This window comes from Salmo trutta, chromosome 5 (genome assembly GCF_901001165.1).
Source record: "Salmo trutta chromosome 5, fSalTru1.1, whole genome shotgun sequence".
NCBI classification, from domain to species: Eukaryota; Metazoa; Chordata; class Actinopteri; order Salmoniformes; family Salmonidae; genus Salmo; species Salmo trutta.
In genome coordinates, this window is record NC_042961.1 from 63,168,432 (window position 1) to 63,186,715 (window position 18,284).

At 43.0% G+C, this 18,284-nt stretch overlaps 2 protein-coding genes across 2 annotated transcripts in view; one reads left to right on the forward strand and one right to left on the reverse strand.

Annotated features, from left to right (window-relative positions):
- LOC115195009 (atrial natriuretic peptide receptor 2) overlaps positions 1 to 8,278 on the reverse strand; it is a 37,470-nt gene extending 29,192 nt beyond the window's left edge. Inside the window, exon 1 of the mRNA XM_029754910.1 lies at positions 7,916 to 8,278. Within this exon, the coding sequence (XP_029610770.1) occupies positions 7,916 to 8,278 (363 nt within the window). The remainder of the gene's footprint in view (positions 1 to 7,915) is intronic.
- A 637-nt stretch (positions 8,279 to 8,915) lies between these two features.
- On the forward strand, positions 8,916 to 11,574 carry LOC115193432 (early growth response protein 1-B-like). The gene is made up of 2 exons (XM_029752122.1): positions 8,916 to 9,273; positions 9,581 to 11,574. Exons 1-2 carry the CDS (start codon positions 9,150 to 9,152, stop codon positions 10,798 to 10,800), a joined length of 1,344 nt encoding a protein of 447 aa, XP_029607982.1. The 5' UTR covers positions 8,916 to 9,149; the 3' UTR covers positions 10,801 to 11,574.
- The last annotated feature ends 6,710 nt before the right edge of the window (positions 11,575 to 18,284 follow it).

Sequence of the window (18,284 nt, forward strand, 5' to 3'; positions counted from 1 at the left end):
TGTCAGAAACTGTCTCAGGGAAGCTTATCTGCGTGCTCGTCTTCCTCACCAGGTTATTGACCTGACAGCAGTTCGGCGTCGTAACCGACTTCAGTGGACAAATGCTCAGCTTCGATGGCCACTGACACGCTGGAGAAGTGTGCTCTTCACAGACGAATCCAGGATTCAACAGTACCGGGCAGATGGCAGACAGAGTGTATGGCATTGTGTGGGCGAGCAGTTTGCTGATGTCAACGTTGTGAACAGAGTGCCCCATGGTGGGGTTATAGTATGGGCAGGAACAAACTACGGACAACGAACATAAATGCATTTTATCAATGGTAATTTGAATGCACAGAGATACCGTGACGAAATCCTGAGGCCCGTTGTCGTACCATTCATCCACCACCATCACCTCATGTTTCAGCATGATAATGCACAGCCCCATGTCGCAAGAATCTGTACATAATTCCTGGAAGCTGAAAATGTTCTGATTTTTAAGGTATCCTTATGTGAACTGTAACTCTGTAAAATGTTTGAAATTGTTTCACGTTGCGTGTTTATTTGTTACGTTCCCCAGCTAGAAAACCAAAAATGGTCGCTCAAACAGAAAGGGGGAACTAACAAAGAGTCACTGACAAACCCAAAATGAAACAGGTGTGGTTTTAGGAGGGGTTCTGAAAGACACTCACGGGGTCAGAAAGTTGATCAGCAACAACAACAGGGACCTAACAGACACCCACCATGAGACCCACTAAATATGACCAAGAGGACAACACAATTAAAACCCACACCACATTTAAAAGACAGGAAGCAAACCAAAACAGGGAAGATCAGATAAAGGATTGTTTTTCTAGAAATCAAATCAGGAGCGTCAACTAAAGCAGTTAACCCTCCCCATCTCTCAAGACAACTGGAGCACTGGGCCAGCAACTCTTAAATATCACCTTCCCACTAACGAGATGACAAACCAGCACAGGTGTAATACATACTGACTAACGAGGTGCCCAACCAGCACAGGAGTAACACATACTGACTAACGAGGAGACCAACCAGCACAGGTGTAATACATACTGACTAACGAGGTGACAAACCAGCACAGGTGTAATACATACTGACTAACGAGGTGCCCAACCAGCACAGGAGTAACACATACTGACTAACGAGGAGACCAACCAGCACAGGTGTAATACATACTGACTAACGAGGTGCCCAACCAGCACAAGAGTAACACATACTGACTAACGAGGTGACCAACCAGCACAGGTGTAATACGTACTGACTAACGAGGTGCCCAACCAGCACAGGAGTAACACATACTGACTAACGAGGAGACCAACCAGCACAGGAGTAATACATACTGACTAACGAGGAGACCAACCAGAACAGGTGTAATACATACTGACTAACGAGATGACCAACCAGCACAGGTGTAATACATACTGACTAACGAGATGACCAACCAGCACAGGTGTAATACATACTGACTAACGAGATGACCAACCAGCACAGGTGTAATACATACTGACTAACGAGATGACCAACCAGCACAGGTGTAATACGTACTGACTAACGAGGTGCCCAACCAACACAGGAGTAACACATACTGACTAACGAGGTGACCAACCAGCACAGGTGTAATACGTACTGACTAACGAGGTGACCAACCAGCACAGGAGTAATACATACTGAATACTGACTAACGAGGTGCCCAACCAGCACAGGTGTAATACATACTGACTAACGAGGTGCCCAACCAGCACAGGTGTAATACATACTGACTAACGAGGTGCCCAACCAGCACAGGTGTAATACATACTGACTAACGAGGTGACTCCATTCCATGCGTCCCACATGCAACCTCGAAATATAAATGGAAAAACCGAAGCCTTTAACAGTATTTTTGTTCAGTGTCCAGACCAACCTGTTTGGAGAAGACAGATTTTCAGGATGTCTCATGGTTTGACAAACACTGCTGTAGCTGTCACCTTCCACCACAGACCAGGACGATATCTCTATCACAAACTGACAGATTTTAATGGGGATTTTTTAAATTATGCTACTTAGATTAATGCCCAAGCATTTCACTACACCCGCTATAATATCTGCTAAATATGTGTATGTGACCAATAAGATTTGATTTAAATAGACGACTTAATTAAGGATGAACCTATACATTTTTACATGTAACCTGGTTTTGTCTACTACATGTCTGTAAAGATGTCACGTCCTGACCAGTAAAGGGGTTATTTGTTATTATAGTTTGGTCAGGACGTGGCAGAGGGGGATTTGTTATTATAGTTTGGTCAGGACGTGGCAGAGGGGTTATTTGTTATTATAGTTTGGTCAGGACGTGGCAGAGGGGTTATTTGTTATTATAGTTTGGTCAGGACGTGGCAGAGGGGGATTTGTTTTATATGGTTCGGTGTGTGTGTGTTTGTAGAGGGGTGTTTGGTTTATGTATTCCGTTTTTTATTGTCATTGTTCTATGTTGTGTATTTCTATGATCTATCTATGTTGTGTATTTCTATGATCTATCTATGTTGTGTATTTCTTTGTGTTGGCCTGGTATGGCTCTCAATCAGGAACAGCTGTACATCGTTGTTGCTGATTGAGAGTCATACTTAGGTAGCCATGTTTTCACCTGTCCCTTTGTGGGAAGTTGTTGTTGTACTGCTGTGTGTGTAGCCTGCAACACTGGTCGTTCGATAGTTTTTCTTGTTTTGTTTGTTACGTGTTCTAATAAAGTTAAGATGAGCACTCAACCCGCTGTGCCTTGGTCAATGATGTACGACGACCGTGACAAAAGTAGAAATATATAAAGTATTGTAAACACTATTTGTAGAAGACTATTATGAGTTTATAATATATATTTTTTTGTTTATTACATCAATTATTAAACATTTGATATTGACAAAATCAAACCAAAGTTTATTGGTTGTGTATACAGATTAGCAGATGTTACAGCAGGTGCAGTGAAACGCTTGTGTTTCTAGCTCCTACAACGCAGTAATACAATATCAATACAATACCAATGTGCAAATAATCCAGAAAGTCCAGAACAAGAGAGAAATGAATCCCCTTTGCAGTAAACATGTATCCAAAGTGTAGTTGCTGAGATATTTTTTTACAAAAATTGCATTGGCCAATACAGTACTATAATACCGTAATATAGGCCAATAAGGTACTGTAATACTGTAATATAGGCCAATACAGTACTGTAATATTTTAGTATAGGCCAATACAGTACTATAATACCGTAATATAGGCCAATACAGTACTATAATACCATAATATAGGCCAATACAGTACTATAATACAGTAATATAGGCCAATACAGTACTATAATACCATAATATAGGCCAATACAGTACTGTAATATTTTAATATAGGCCAATACAGTACTATAATACCGTAATATAGGCCAATACAGTACTATAATACCATAATATAGGCCAATACAGTACCGTAATACTGTAATATAGGCCAATACAGTACTGTAATATAGTATATCGATAGAATTCAGTGCCAACAGAAATTGTATTTGAATTCTATCATTTTGAATTAGGATATTGAATACAATTTCATATTTTTGAATTTGTAATGCAGAAATGTAATTATTGAATTACTAAATTGAACTTGTATTTCATGATTTGAAACTGAATTGAGTGAATTTGCATTCAGTTAAAAAATTATATTTCAATGTAATTTAATATTCAAATTCAATATTTATATACTCAGTTTCGATATGGTAGACAAGGCATTCATTGAGTTTACAAACTATTATTTCAAGTTCATCAAAGTTTATTATATTCAACTTATCAGAACCATTCAGATTCAGTTTTCAAATTCAGTTCTCTAAATTCATATTCCAAACCAGAGACAACATCCTGGTACTTTGTCAGCCAGTAAAAGTAGAGGAGAACAGATAGAATCAAACTCTCTCTGAGGTAAACAGAAGCTTCTGGCGGTTTCTGAAGCCAACATGACATGTTTCATTTATTTTCTTCCTATGAATTTGGCGAGCGTTTGAATCGTTTGGGCTATAAACTACTGTGGCCCTGATGAGAACCTATGGCCAAATGCTCAAGACAGATTTGATGCAAAACGATGCTTGCCTAACAATAATTTTTCTTTAATTTGATTACATTGTGAACCTTTGATCACACATGGGATAGAAATGATGGACATGTCATGTCCAGTCCAATTTAATGGTTAGTGTTTTGCCTGATTGTGAAAACAGTCGAATGTACTGTTATTTACCGTATTGCAGCATACTACTTTCAAACATCTTACATGTTTTGGTTTTGGATTAACTGGTTGTTAAAATAACTAAATTAAGAATTGTTTTATTATGTTGTGCTCTGTGTGTCAGTTAGTGAATAGAGACAGACTGGTCTGTGTGTCAGTTAGTGATTGGAGACAGACTGGTCTGTGTGTCAGTTAGTGAATAGAGACAGACTGCTCTGTCTGTCAGTTAGTGAATAGAGACAGACAGGTCTGTGTGTCAGTTAGTGATTAGAGACAGACTGGTCTGTGTGTCACATCCTGACAATAGAAAGTCCTTATTTCTCTATGGTGGAGTAGGTCAGGGCGTGACTGGGGGGTTAGTCTAGTTTATTATTTTCTATGTGGGGTTCTAGTTTATTATTTTCTATGTTGGTGATTTGTATGATTCCCAATTAGAGTCAGCTGAGAATCGTTGTCTCTAATTGGGGATCATATTTAGGTAGCATTTTTCCCACCTGTGTGTTATGGGATATTGTTTAGAGTTAGTGCACGTAGCATCTCTGTAGTCACGGTTCGTTGTTAGTTTATTGTTTATTTGTTTTTGTCTTTGCTTAGTTTCACTTTCTAATAAATAATGTGGAACTCAACATTCGCTGCGCCTTGGTCCGACATTTATTCCAGCGAACGTGACACTCTGTGTGTCAGTTAGTGAATAGAGACAGACTGCTCTGTCTGTCTGTCAGTTAGTGAATAGATAGACATGCTGGAGACCAGAGAGACACAAGGACATGGCTCTTACATACACTCTGCTATTGACGCAATGACACGGTGTGTGTGTGTGTGTGTGTGTGAGTGTGTGTGTGTGAGAGTGTGTGTATTGATAGTCTCCATGTTTTTAGGAAGAGAAAGGAACTCTAAGCCTGCCAGTAGCACCATGGTTACAGCCTTCGAGTTGTTCCCACCCCTCCTCCACACATTGAGAATGTCACAGCTCCTCTCTCTCTCCAATCTTAGAACTCCCAGATGGTTCTACTTCTAGAATGTCACAGCTCCTCTCTCTCTCCAATCTTAGAACTCCCAGATGGTTCTACTTCTAGAATGTCACAGCTCCTCTCTCTCTCCAATCTTAGAACTCCCAGATGGTTCTACTTCTAGAATGTCACAGCTCCTCTCTCTCTCCAATCTTAGAACTCCCAGATGGTTCTACTTCTAGAATGTCAGCTCCTCTCTCTCTCCAATCTTAGAACTCCCAGATGGTTCTACTTCTAGAATGTCACAGCTCCTCTCTCTCTCCAATCTTAGAACTCCCAGATGGTTCTACTTCTAGAATGTCACAGCTCCTCTCTCTCTCCAATCTTAGAACTCCCAGATGGTTCTACTTCTAGAATGTCAGCTCCTCTCTCTCTCCAATCTTAGAACTCCCAGATGGTTCTACTTCTAGAATGTCACAGCTCCTCTCTCTCTCCAATCTTAGAACTCCCAGATGGTTCTACTTCTAGAATGTCACAGCTCCTCTCTCTCTCCAATCTTAGAACTCCCAGATGGTTCTACTTCTAGAATGTCACAGCTCCTCTCTCTCTCCAATCTTAGAACTCCCAGATGGTTCTACTTCTAGAATGTCACAGCTCCTCTCTCTCTCCAATCTTAGAACTCCCAGATGGTTCTACTTCTAGAATTGGAACATTCCCCTTCGGAGAGAATCCAAAAACACGTAACAACTGAGTGATGTTATAATAATAATAATAATAATAATAATAATAATAACAATAATAATAATAATAATAATAATAACAATGAGGGAAATCTTTCTATTTTAAGCAACAAAAAAAAAACAATTTTGATGTGCTCATCAGCTATTCTTAAATCGATCCAAGCGGGTTTTCAGTCCTTTTATCTCCTTGACAGTTTGGGCTGTTTTTTTTTTGGACGTGACACCTGTCAAGAGGGAAAGCGTGTAGAAGTTGCGTAATTGTGCGTCAATAGTTTTTCTAACCTCCTCTTGTATGGTCTCCTCCTGACAGTATGATTGGCTAGTGTTATGAAAACACTTTGACTGGGCAGGGCTGTTAATAGTCAATCTGTCACTCTCTCAGCACTCTGTCGGGGTAGTGGGAAGACTCAGGTTGTCAGCTCTTTTGTGTTGTTGCAAAGTAACGGCTGTAGCCTAGGCAACATGCGGTGTTGCTATGTGGAGGCTAGTTATTAGCTTGCTGCTGAGTTGGGCATTTAATGTAACGTTTAATATACTTATCTTACATGCAGATATGCAGATTTGGGGGCAGCAGCGTAGCCTAGTGGTTAGAGCATTGGACTAGTAGCCGAAAAGGTTGCAAGTTCAAATCCCTGAGCTGACAAGGTACAAAATCTGTCGTTCTGCTCCTGAACAAGGCAGTTAACCCCACTGTTCCTAGGCTGTCATTGAAAATAAGGATTTGTTCTTAATAACTGACTTGCCTGGTTAAATAAAGGTAAACATAATTTTAGCCAAATAGCTGTGTCTAATAAATACAGAACCTTCATATCTAGTCAGTCAAACTGTGAATTTGATTTACTCTAACTAACTCAGATGTGTATGCAGCTCTGTGGAGAGCGAATCAGGGAAATCCACGACGATCTCAAAACTGAGCTTGCATCACTTTCAAAAGAGCTCGAGTGTCTGCAGATTCAATAATTGGGACGGTGTGCCGGTGTGTCCAAAGCACCATTTGGTTGCCTTTATACAATGTGGACCAAAATCAGTGTTGTATAAAGCAATAACCGTTTACACATCGTTTGTTCTATATTAATGCGGGTGATTGTTAAGTTAAGAGTTGCACGGTAACTATTCAATTTGGGTTTTAATTAATTAACCGAGTCCATGCAGTCAATAAATTGATTGCAAAATCACTGAGCCCAGAGAGAGAGAGGAGAGGAGAGAGAGAGAGAGAGAGAGAGAGGAGAGAGAGAGGAGGAGAGAGAGGAGAGAGAGAGAGGAGGAGAGAGAGGAGAGAGAGGAGAGAGAGAGAGAGAGAGGAGAGAGAGAGAGAGAGAGAGGAGAGAGAGGAGAGACCCACTGACGGGTGGTAGTAGTGTCGCATTATGAAGCTACAATAGATTCAGGATTCTTCTCCCTTTCTACGTATCTCAATAGGAGACGATACGGAAACAGCTGTTTTCTCCCGATACACTGTGGTGCAGCAGTCTCAATGGTGCACGAGTCAGAACGGAAAGAATATCATGTGTATGTTTAGTTCGTCTGGCTGACTCTGTAACGCATTGCTCCCTGCTTCCTGTTTGACACGTCGTTCAGAGTTACGTGTCTGTGGGTCCATGCATCTCCTTCTAATGGCATGAAGCATTCTGCAGATAAAACTGAGCGCATCACCACTCCCCTCTCTCTCTCTCTGTCTCTCTAACACACACACACACACACACACACACACACACACACACACACACACACACACACACACACAAACAAACACACACACACACAAACACACACACACACAAACACACACACACACACAAACACACACACACACACACACACACACACACACACACACACACACACACACACACACACACACACACACACACACACACACACACACACACACACACACGCCCAGTGATGCTCATAATAACATGCAGGTGATTAATTCCTGTTGACCAGATGCGAATGATAAAGGGGGACAGATGTTTTCATTAAACATCATTAGACATAATATCCAGTAGTGTGTAACTTGTGTTCCATCTCTGTGTTCCATCTCTGTGTTCCTATTTGTGTTCCTATCTGTGTTCCATCTCTGTGTTCCATCTCTGTGTGTTCCATCTCTGTGTTCCATCTCTGTGTTCCTATTTGTGTTCCATCTCTGTGTTCCATCTCTGTGTTCCATCTCTGTGTTCCATCTCTGTGTGTTCCATCTTTGTGTTCCATCTCTGTGTGTTCCATCTCTGTGTTCCATCTCTGTGTTCCTATCTGTGTTCCATCTCTGTGTGTTCCATCTCTGTGTTCCATCTCTGTGTTCCATCTCTGTGTTCCTATCTGTGTTCCATCTCTGTGTTCCATCTCTGTGTGTTCCATTTCTGTCTTCCATCTCTGTGTGTTCCATCTCTGTGTTCCATCTCTGTGTGTTCCATCTCTGTGTTCCATCTCTGTGTTCCATCTCTGTGTGTTCCATCTCTGTGTTCTATCTCTGTGTTCCATCTCTGTGTGTTCCATCTCTGTGTTCTATCTCTGTGTTCCATCTCTGTGTGTTCCATCTCTGTGTTCCATCTCTGTGTTCCTATCTGTGTTACATCTCATGAAGGGGAAGCGGAATGTATTGTGTTTATTCCTCTAAATGGTCATCATTACTGTTCACCTGCATGCTGCAGTAGCACAACCCTTCAAACCGACATGTAGGTTTAACCCACTATGTGTTGTGTAATCGCCCCGGTGCTCTGGGCTCGGCAGGTGGGCGGGTTTCAGCGTAGAACACCGATCTTCAAGAGAATCCCCTCTTCTACGTCGCACACACACCCGTGTGTGTCCTTATAAGGCAGGGGATACCCTGCGTCATATCCTCTGTCCATGTTTGGGCATGATGCTACGCAGCGGGGGAATCCTCACGGACATAGAACCAATGGAGGGAGGAGGGGTTACCTAGCAGCCAGAAAAGTATAAAATGGAGAGGAGCAGAGCAAACCTCATTCAGACACATCTACCGGAATAACGGAATACAGCGACCATACAGCAAGGACTTATCTTCCTCACCACTCCGAGGGAATCCCCACATTTAATAGAACACTAATTTGATTATCTTTTGTTTTGTTTTGGGAGATTGATCAATCATTTAAATTGATTGATCGATTAATTTACCATTCAGGACCTAGCTTTTTATTAATATACGGAATTTAGCTTTAACGTTTTCCCTCTCGTTTTTATCGAGACCTACTTACCGGATCCTGTTAACATGCTGTTCACAGAGGAAGATATATTCATGTCGGAGTTTGAGGACGCATGTAGCGCCTGGGTGGACAGTGTCAGCTCAAGCAGTGACGGTACAGACTCTGATATCGGATCCCCAGCACAACAAGGTGGGTTTCTCTCTAGATTCTAACCCCCACCCCCCCTGACTACAAGGATCAATGCATCAATGCATTATGAATAACATTTGAATACAGAACTCATAAAGAATGCATACGTATTCTCTGGTAGCTATTGTGCAATTGTTTTTTGTAGGCAAAAAATACATAAGCTATAATTACATCTGTACAATAATATGTTACTTATGTAATGCAATGCAGCTTGAAGTTCCTCGTCGCCCACTGCTTGCTACCTTTGCTAATGTTAGCCTATCAGTTTATATAACGATAATAACCGCAGTTGTGTTGTCTCTCTCAGGTTGTGTGTTATCCCCGGAGACCGACGGGTCCGATTCGGATTTCTTCTCCGACCTGAATGACTGTTCCTCAGACAGCCTGTCCCTTCCTCTTGCCTACACCGGGAGCTTCTACACGGAGCCGTTACAGGGGACGGTGCCACCCTGCAGCACAGAAGCTCTGCTCAACATGATCACTGAGATCGTTGGGATCTGCACGGTGGACGACCAGATGACCAGCGGGACTCCATCTGCCTCCCTCCCCGCCTCTGTCACACCCTGCTCGGCCATGAGCGTTGCCTCTCCCCCTCTTTACTCTCCCTCCATGGAGTCTGCCTCCAGCGGATACTGGAGCCAGGCTCTGACTGAAATTCCTTCTCTTTCTGCCGGGGTGGACATTCAGACTCCCCCCGTTGCCCCTGTGTTGGTCAAGAACGAGTTCAACAGCAACTGCGACGGCTGCGACAACGACCACTTCTCCCACCCTGTTCAGGATGCCTTCTCCCCGGGCAGCTTGGAACAGCTGTTCCCGCTGTCTGGTCAGTCTCTGGATCACCAGGTAGACGTAAAAAAGCTTCTGGACTCTCTGCTGCTGACTGACATTAAGACAGAGTGTATCATCAAGCAGGAGCCGTGCTACATGGGAGACTGGGCTCAGAATGAGCCTGTACCTGTTAACGGGAGCTACGTCAACGATAGCTTTCTGGTCAAACCGGAGCCTCTGGAGTTCCAGACTGGGGACTCAGGGCCGCAGCAACTGGACGCTTGCAGCGACCTGGCCGCCTTCACCGCCTCTCTCTCCTCCTCCTCCCTGGATGCCATCCTCTCCTCCCTGCTGCCTAGCGTGTTCCCGAGGAGCAGGGGCGTGCACGCCACCACTGGAGAGAGTAAAGCGACGACCCGCTCCAGTACCGGGGCCGTGAAGGTGAAACCGTTCCCGTGTCCAATAATCGGGTGTGAGAGGCGTTTCTCGCGCTCCGACGAGCTCAACCGCCACGTGCGCATCCACACGGGCCACAAGCCATTCCAGTGCACAATCTGCCTGCGCAGTTTCAGCAGGAGCGACCACCTGACCACGCACACGCGCACGCACACTGGGGAGAAACCTTTCTCTTGCGAGGTGTGCGGGAAGCGGTTCGCGCGCAGCGACGAGAGGAAGAGGCATGGACGCGTGCACGTGAAGCAGCAGCTGAAAGCTCAGATGATGGCGGCTTATAACCTGGCCTTCCCCGGTGGAGTTTGAACTGAACTTTAACTCTCTAAAGCTGGCTTCGCTGCCCAGAGTTTAAACCTGCTCTTCAGAAGGCTTCAGTTGGTTCTGTCTGGCTTCGGTTGGTTCTGTCTGCCTGGTAACGTTGGCTGTTGGTCCGGTTCAGTTGGAGGTGTTGACTTCAAAACGGGCCATCGGTTGAAAAAAAAAAATGGTGGAAAAGTTTCAACGAGAGAAAGAAAATAATCTCGTCTTGTCGGTTGGACATGGAAGGTGGAACTATTTTAGAACGTCTGTACGTTGTACTTTGACATTATATCTAGCTGTTTGACTATATGTTGTGCTGAACAGCGGAAATGAACAGAAACTGATGAACTACGAGAGGATTAGTTGGTTTCAGCACCACTGTGAGTGGACAGCTCCTTGTCTGTCAATCTGAACAGACTGAAACGTACAGCACTTGTTTTGGTCACTCGACAGTTCTGGATTGTAAAACTGGTACAGTTTTCAGAGTTTTTTTTTTTTCTTTTTGTGCAACATTGCATGATATAGTTTTACATTGATGTGTTGATGTATAATATATTATATAAATCTCTAATGTAGAAGTTGGAATGTAACTTTTCTCTCTACGGTGAATCACATTTCTAGCCTTGATGTTTACTACATAGGCCTATATTTTATCATTCGAAATATATATTTGAAATCTTCATAACCAAAACATTATTTATATTCTATTCTCTCAATTGTATTTTTCTACCTGTATATATATATATATATATTTATATTTGAAACTTCCTGTTTCCTGTGATAAACATTCTCTATATTTTTTGGAACTTCCATTAGAACGTTGAACAGTCACAGATGTATTATGACATCACCTCTCTAATCAGCTTGACACGGTTTGGTGGCTCGTTGCTGCTCTGACACCTGTGGTTAACGGTAAATTAATAACACGGGGTCTTGGAGTTTGATTGTACTTCTACATTCATACAAGACTCACCGGGGGGAGGGGGGAAAAAACAACAACAATATTCAACATTGTAGTTGATGAACCAAGTAGCACACATTGCTGTGCGTTTACGTACCATTAGTTCGACTGCTAACTCTTCTCTTGTTTGAGGCATGAAACGCAGATCTATTTCTGTTCTAAATAGAAGACCTTGTGTTATTTTGTTTGCATGATGGTTATGAATTAAAAAAAACAGTGAAATGACAATTGAGAAGTTTCTATCGCTTAACTTCTTTATTCAGTACACACACACACACACACACACACACACACACACACACACACACACACACACACACACACACGCACGCACGCACGCACGCACGCACACACACACACACACCACTCTGCGTGTGTCTAGCACGCCTATAGCGCCCCCTACTGTCTGACGAGTACTACAGCTCCATCATTGCAACTTATTATTTGAAACTATTTTGAATCAATAAAAAGGCAAATAACAGCCACAAATAAGGTCCATCACACAGATAACCTACACAGCAGATAGACTATAGGACTAACCTACACAGCAGACAGACAATAGGACTAACAGCAGATAGACTACAGGACTAACCTACACAGCAGATAGACTACAGGACTAACAGCAGATAGACCACAGGACTAACCTACACAGCAGATAGACTACAGGACTAACAGCAGATAGACTACAGGATTAACAGCAGATAGACTACAGGACTAACAGCAGATAGACTATAGGACTAACCTACACAGCAGACAGACTACAGGACTAACCTACACAGCAGATAGACTACAGGACTAACCTACACAGCAGATAGACTACAGGACTAACCTACACAGCAGATAGACTATAGGACTAACCTACACAGCAGATAGATAATAAGACTAACCTACACAGCAGATAGACAATAGGACTAACCTACACAGCAGATAGACTACAGGACTAACCTACACAGCAGATAGACAATAGGACTAACCTACACAGCAGATAGACTATAGGACTAACCTACATAGCAGATAGACAATAGGACTAACCTACACAGCATAATGTTATTGTATGACCACAACAGATAGATTAATAGACACAGACAGACAGACAGACAGACAGACAGACAGACAGACAGACAGACAGACAGACAGACAGACAGACAGACAGACAGACAGACAGACAGACAGACAGACAGACAGACAGACAGACAGACAGACAGATAGATAGATAGATAGATAGATAGATAGATAGATAGATAGATAGATAGATAGATAGATAGATAGGACTCTTTCCACTCCTCTCCTCTTAGATCCAGAATTCCGTCAGGTGACGTCAGCAGCAGCGGTTGGGCTCTGTCATCTACGGGAGGAAAGAGCGTCGCGTGTAGGGGAGGGATGCACGCGTGGACACTACAGTGGACACTACAGAGATCCACAGTGTTAGACCGGGCTGGTAAAGACCAGGTTAACTGTTTTATTCAGAAAAACTGGCTTAAAATACTGGGATACAGGCGTGGTCAGACAGAGAGAGAGAGAGAGAGAGAGAGAGAGAGGAGAGAGAGAGAGAGAGAGAGAGAGAGAGAGAGAGAGAGAGAGAGAGAGAGAGAGAGAGAGATCTTCTGCACAGATCCTGTCAGACCTGGACCCTGACACTAAATCTCAGTTAGACAAAAATAATGGTGTTCCACAAAAGGTCCAGTTTCCAGGACCACGAATACAAATTCCAATTAGACACTGTTGCCCTAGAGTAAACAAAAAACTATACATACCTCGGTCTAAACATCAGAACCACAGGTAACTTCCACAAAGCTGTGAACAATATGAGAGACAAGGCAAGAAGGGCCATCAAAAGGAACATAAAATTCGACATACGAATTAGGATCTGGCAAAAAAATACCTGAATCAGTTCTAGAGAGAGAGAGTAAGTGAGAGAGAGAGAGAGAGAGAGAGAGAGAGATCTGAGGAGAAGGGAGACTGGAGGTAAGATTTAACTTTTCTCTCTCTGTGATAATGAAGCTGATATTTATATATTTTCTATTATGTGTCTTTGATTCATCACATCCTAGTTGTACCACGGCCTAAACCGCTGGAGGCTCCAATTATCTAATACTATCACCATGAGTCCTTTACATAGTTTAATCACTCCATCTATGTAATATTATTGCGGTCCATGAACGGTTCGTTAAAATCAATAATTTCTACTGCATGAATGGATTTTTCCATGTCCTCCACAAGATGTCGTTCATTAACAGAAACGTGTGGGCGTGGAGAGGAAGGGCTGTAACAGGATATATGTTCCAGAGGTTTTCAAAGTAAAAGCTGTGTGACTATTACAATGAACTGACCATCCGCTCCAGCTAGCTAGCCTTCTCCCAGGGTAGTTATAATAAGGGCCACCAACAAGTAACGTTAGTTAGTTAGCTAGCTGCTTCCTTCAATGCTTAGTGGCTTTACTGACAGACAACACAGGGAGCTTGTATCAAAAGCCATAAAGCATGGAGCTAATGGCTAAAACTAGCTAGCGGGGCCATGCCTACCATGCCTTTTGGACCTCATAACTTTTTTTTAGGGAAAAGTATAATCAGAGCATTCGGAAAGTATTCAGACCCCTTGACTTTTTCCACATTTTCTTACGTTACAGCCTTATTCTAAAATGGATAAAATTATTTTTTCCCCCCATCATCAATCTACACACAATACCCCATAACGACAAAGCAAAAACAGGTGTTTAGAATGTTTTGCAAATTAATTAAATACATTTTTTTGAAATATAACATTTACATAAGTATTATGACCCTTTAGTCAGTACTTTGTTGAAGCACCTTTGGCTGGAATTACAGCCTCAAGACTTCTTGGGTATGACGCCACAAGCTTGGCGCACCTGTATTTGGGGTGTTTCTCCCATTCTTCTCTGCAGATCCTCTCAAGCTCTGTCAGGTTGGATGGGGAGCGTCTGTCACATCTGCTCCTGCTACGCCCTCTGGTGTTCATCTGGTGTCTTCTTGACCTGCAGTTACTCCCCCTGTACACACTCCCTCCCTCCCTCCCTCCCTCACTCACTCACTCACTCACTCACTCCCTCTCTCTCCCTCTCTGTGTGATTGTGTGGTCGGAGACAGGTCTGCTGGAGTCAGAGCAGATCCCTACCAGCTGCAAGTCATTCCATAATCAAGACCTCTACAAATACTCAGTCCTGCCACTTCCCCTCTGCCAGATCGTAATCTCTGCTCAGTCAGTTTATTATTCTAGCCATTTATGGTTACTCAAGATTCTGTTACTCTGCTGTGCCTGTTTCCCTGCCTGACACCATTTATCCTCTTATTGCAGTGTCATGACATTGGCCTGTGGGTAAGGTTAATGACCCCCCCATGAATACCTTTGTCCCTTTCCTCTCTCTCTGACTCTACTGAAGGACTCTTGAATAGCCTTTGTTAAACATAGAGAGTCTGGGAACATCAAACAAGTGGGGGGAAAGGAACCATATTTCGGTAATAGAACCAGTTGAAAATATGCGTTGGTACTTAATGAATATGATGTCAGTTAGGTTGTCATCTGAGACATTATGACTGATGACAGGACGACATAAACTGTATCTGGGAAAGTCTACACATTATAGTTATCAGATTCACATGGAATTGTTGTGGAATTTAAATGCAATTTAAATGAAACTATTTGTAAAAAGATTAAATGTAATTTTAGCTTCCAAATGAGAGAATTGCGTTTTCATAAGGTTAGAGCCCTGCTCAAGCAGTGGTCCGCCCCTGTGAAGAGACATGGGTTATAAACTATGAAACACAACCTTCTCTCCCTCCACTATATAAGCCCTTGACGAAAATGTAACCTTCTGTTCCGAGGACGATAGGACGACGGTCCATACGTTAAAAAGGACTAACATGTCAACTACAGAACTAAGCCAACCTCAGCGTGAGCTTTGGTTGTGAATGGTATGAACCCTTGAACTCTTATTCACTAAAGAAGTGAGACATCCTAGCCGTTGAGTTAGCAACAGCTGCTGTAAACGTTGGCTAGGAAAGGACGGACGACGTATCCAGTCTAACACACAACGAAGATACTACAACGTATCTAATTTACCACCAGAGACATTCTTCCGAGGACAGGAAGATCTTTGTTGGCCAACACGGCCAGCATCTACGACCAACCTACCGAAGCGCAGCTCAGAGTAAATATTTATTGCATTTTCCTTTTCCAAATGGGCGGTAATTTAGAATGCATAAGATAATGTATTTACGAAAGCTTAGGTTCTCCCTTTGTTCCTCAGTCTTCCCGCTCTTCATTCAAGCCCAACCCCCTCTCTTTTTTTTTACCAGCCGTCATAAACGTTCTGTCCCCCAGGGACGTTTTCTGTATGACATAATTTGCATTCTGTGTATATGTAATTCTGTGTGTTAGTTAGGTATTTAGTAAATAAATAATTAAACCCAATTTTGTATTGCTGATTCAACTTTTTAGCCAGGGTTCGTGAAGATAACCAAGAATTTACAACTTTCAGATGAGACTGAAATAAGGTGATGATTAATATTGACTGGTATTGATGTAAAATATTACTAGGTCTTTCAGAGTTTATTCAGAAGATAACAGCTCTATAAACACTCTTTCGTGGTGCCCCGACTTTCTAGTTAATTACATTTATATGATTAGCTCAATCAGGTAATATTAATTACAGAGAAAGGATTTTATAGAATAGCATCTCATATCACTTAATCCGGCATAGCCAAAGACACGACAGCAGTTACCGCTCTGTCTGTGGCTCCTGTCTCCTGTTCCACATCTCACCACCCAACTACCTTGGATTCCCCTCAGGACCTGTTTACCCTGTAAAGGACCCTATTCTACTCAGCTAACTCCAACCTCAGTCTCCACATCTGGTTTTTCCACAACTCATCCGAGTGTAACAATAAATATTTTGTTTCATCCCCGTTTCCTCATCTGAGTCTGCTCTTTGGTTCCACTTAATAACGTTGCTGCAGAGCTATTTTCAGGTCTCTCCAAAGATGATCCTCTCAATCTCTGTCAGGTTGGATGGAGAGCATCGCTGCACAGCTATTTTCAGGTCTCTCCAGAGATGTTCGATTGGGTTCAAGTCCGGGCTCTTGCTGGGCCACTTAAGGACATGCAGAGACTTGTCCCGAAGCCACTGTTGCGTTGTCTTGGCTGTGTGCTTAAGGTCGTTGTCCTGTTGGAAGGTGAACCTTTGCCCCCAGTCTGAGGTCCTGAGCACTCTGGAGCAGGTTTTCATCAAGGATCTCTCTGTACTTCACTCCGTGCATCTTTCCCTCGATCCTGACTAGTCTCCCAGTCCCTGCCTCTGAAAAACATCACCACCAAATGATGCTGCCACCACCATGCATCAAATCAAATTTTATTTGTCACATGCGCCTAATACAACAGGTGTTGTACACCTTACAGTGCAATGCTTACTTACAGGCTCTAACCAACAATGCAGTTTAAAGAAAAAAAAGTAAGAGATAAGAATAACTAATAATTAAAGAACAGCAGTAAAGAAAAATAGCGAGACTATATACCGATACAGAGTCAATGTGCACTGGTATTGAGGTAATACGTACATGTAGGTAGAGTTATTAAAGTGACTATGCATAGATAATAACAGAGTAGCAGCAGTGTAGAAGGGGGGGGGCAATACAAATAGTCTGGGTAGCCATTTGATTAGCTGTTCAGGAGTCTTATGGCTTGGGGGTAGAAGCTAAATGTTTAGAAGCCTCTTGGACCTAGACTTGGCGCTCCGGTACAGCTTGCCGTGCGGTAGCAGAGAGAACAGTCTATGACTAGGGTGGCTGGAGTCTTTGACAATTTTTAGGGCCTTCCTCTGACACCGCCTGGTATAGAGGTCCTAGATTGCAGGAAGCTTGGCCCCGATGATGTACTGGGCCATACGCACTACCCTCTGTAGTGCCTTGCGGTCAGAGGCCGAGCAGTTGCCATACCAGTCAGGATGCTCACCTTAGGCATGGTGCCAGGTTTCCTTCAGACGTGACGCTTGGCATTCAGATCAAAGAGTTCAATCTTGGTTTCATAAGACCAGAGAATCTTGTTTCTCATGGTCTGCATCCCTTAGGTGCCTTTTGTGAAACTCCAAGCATGCTGTCATGTGCCTTTTACTGAGGAGTGGCTTCCGTCTGTCCACTCTACCATAAAGGCCTGATTGGTGGAGTGTTGCAGAGATGGTTGTCTTTCTGGAAGGTTCTCCCATCTCCACAGAGGAACTATGGAGCTCTGTCATAGTGACCATCAGGTTCTTGGTCACCTCCCTGACAAAGGCCCTTCTCCCCCGATTGCTCAGTTTGGCCGGGCGCCCAGCTCTAGGAAGAGTCTTAGTGGTTTCAAAACTTCTTCTATTTAAGAATGATGGAGACCACTGTGTTCCTGGGGACCTTGAATGCTACAGAAATATTTTGGTACAGAGTCGACACAATCCTGTCTCGGAGCTCTACAGACAATTCTTTCGACCTCATGCCTTGGTCTTTGCTCTGACATGCACTGTCAACTGTAGAACCTTATATAGACA

Coding starts and splice junctions, on each gene's coding strand:
- LOC115193432 (XM_029752122.1), top strand. CDS start 9,150: ATGCTGTTCACAGAGGAAGATATATTCATGTCGGAGTTTGAGGACGCA. Junction 9,274..9,580: donor CGGATCCCCAGCACAACAAG/GTGGGTTTCTCT, acceptor TGTCTCTCTCAG/GTTGTGTGTTATCCCCGGAG.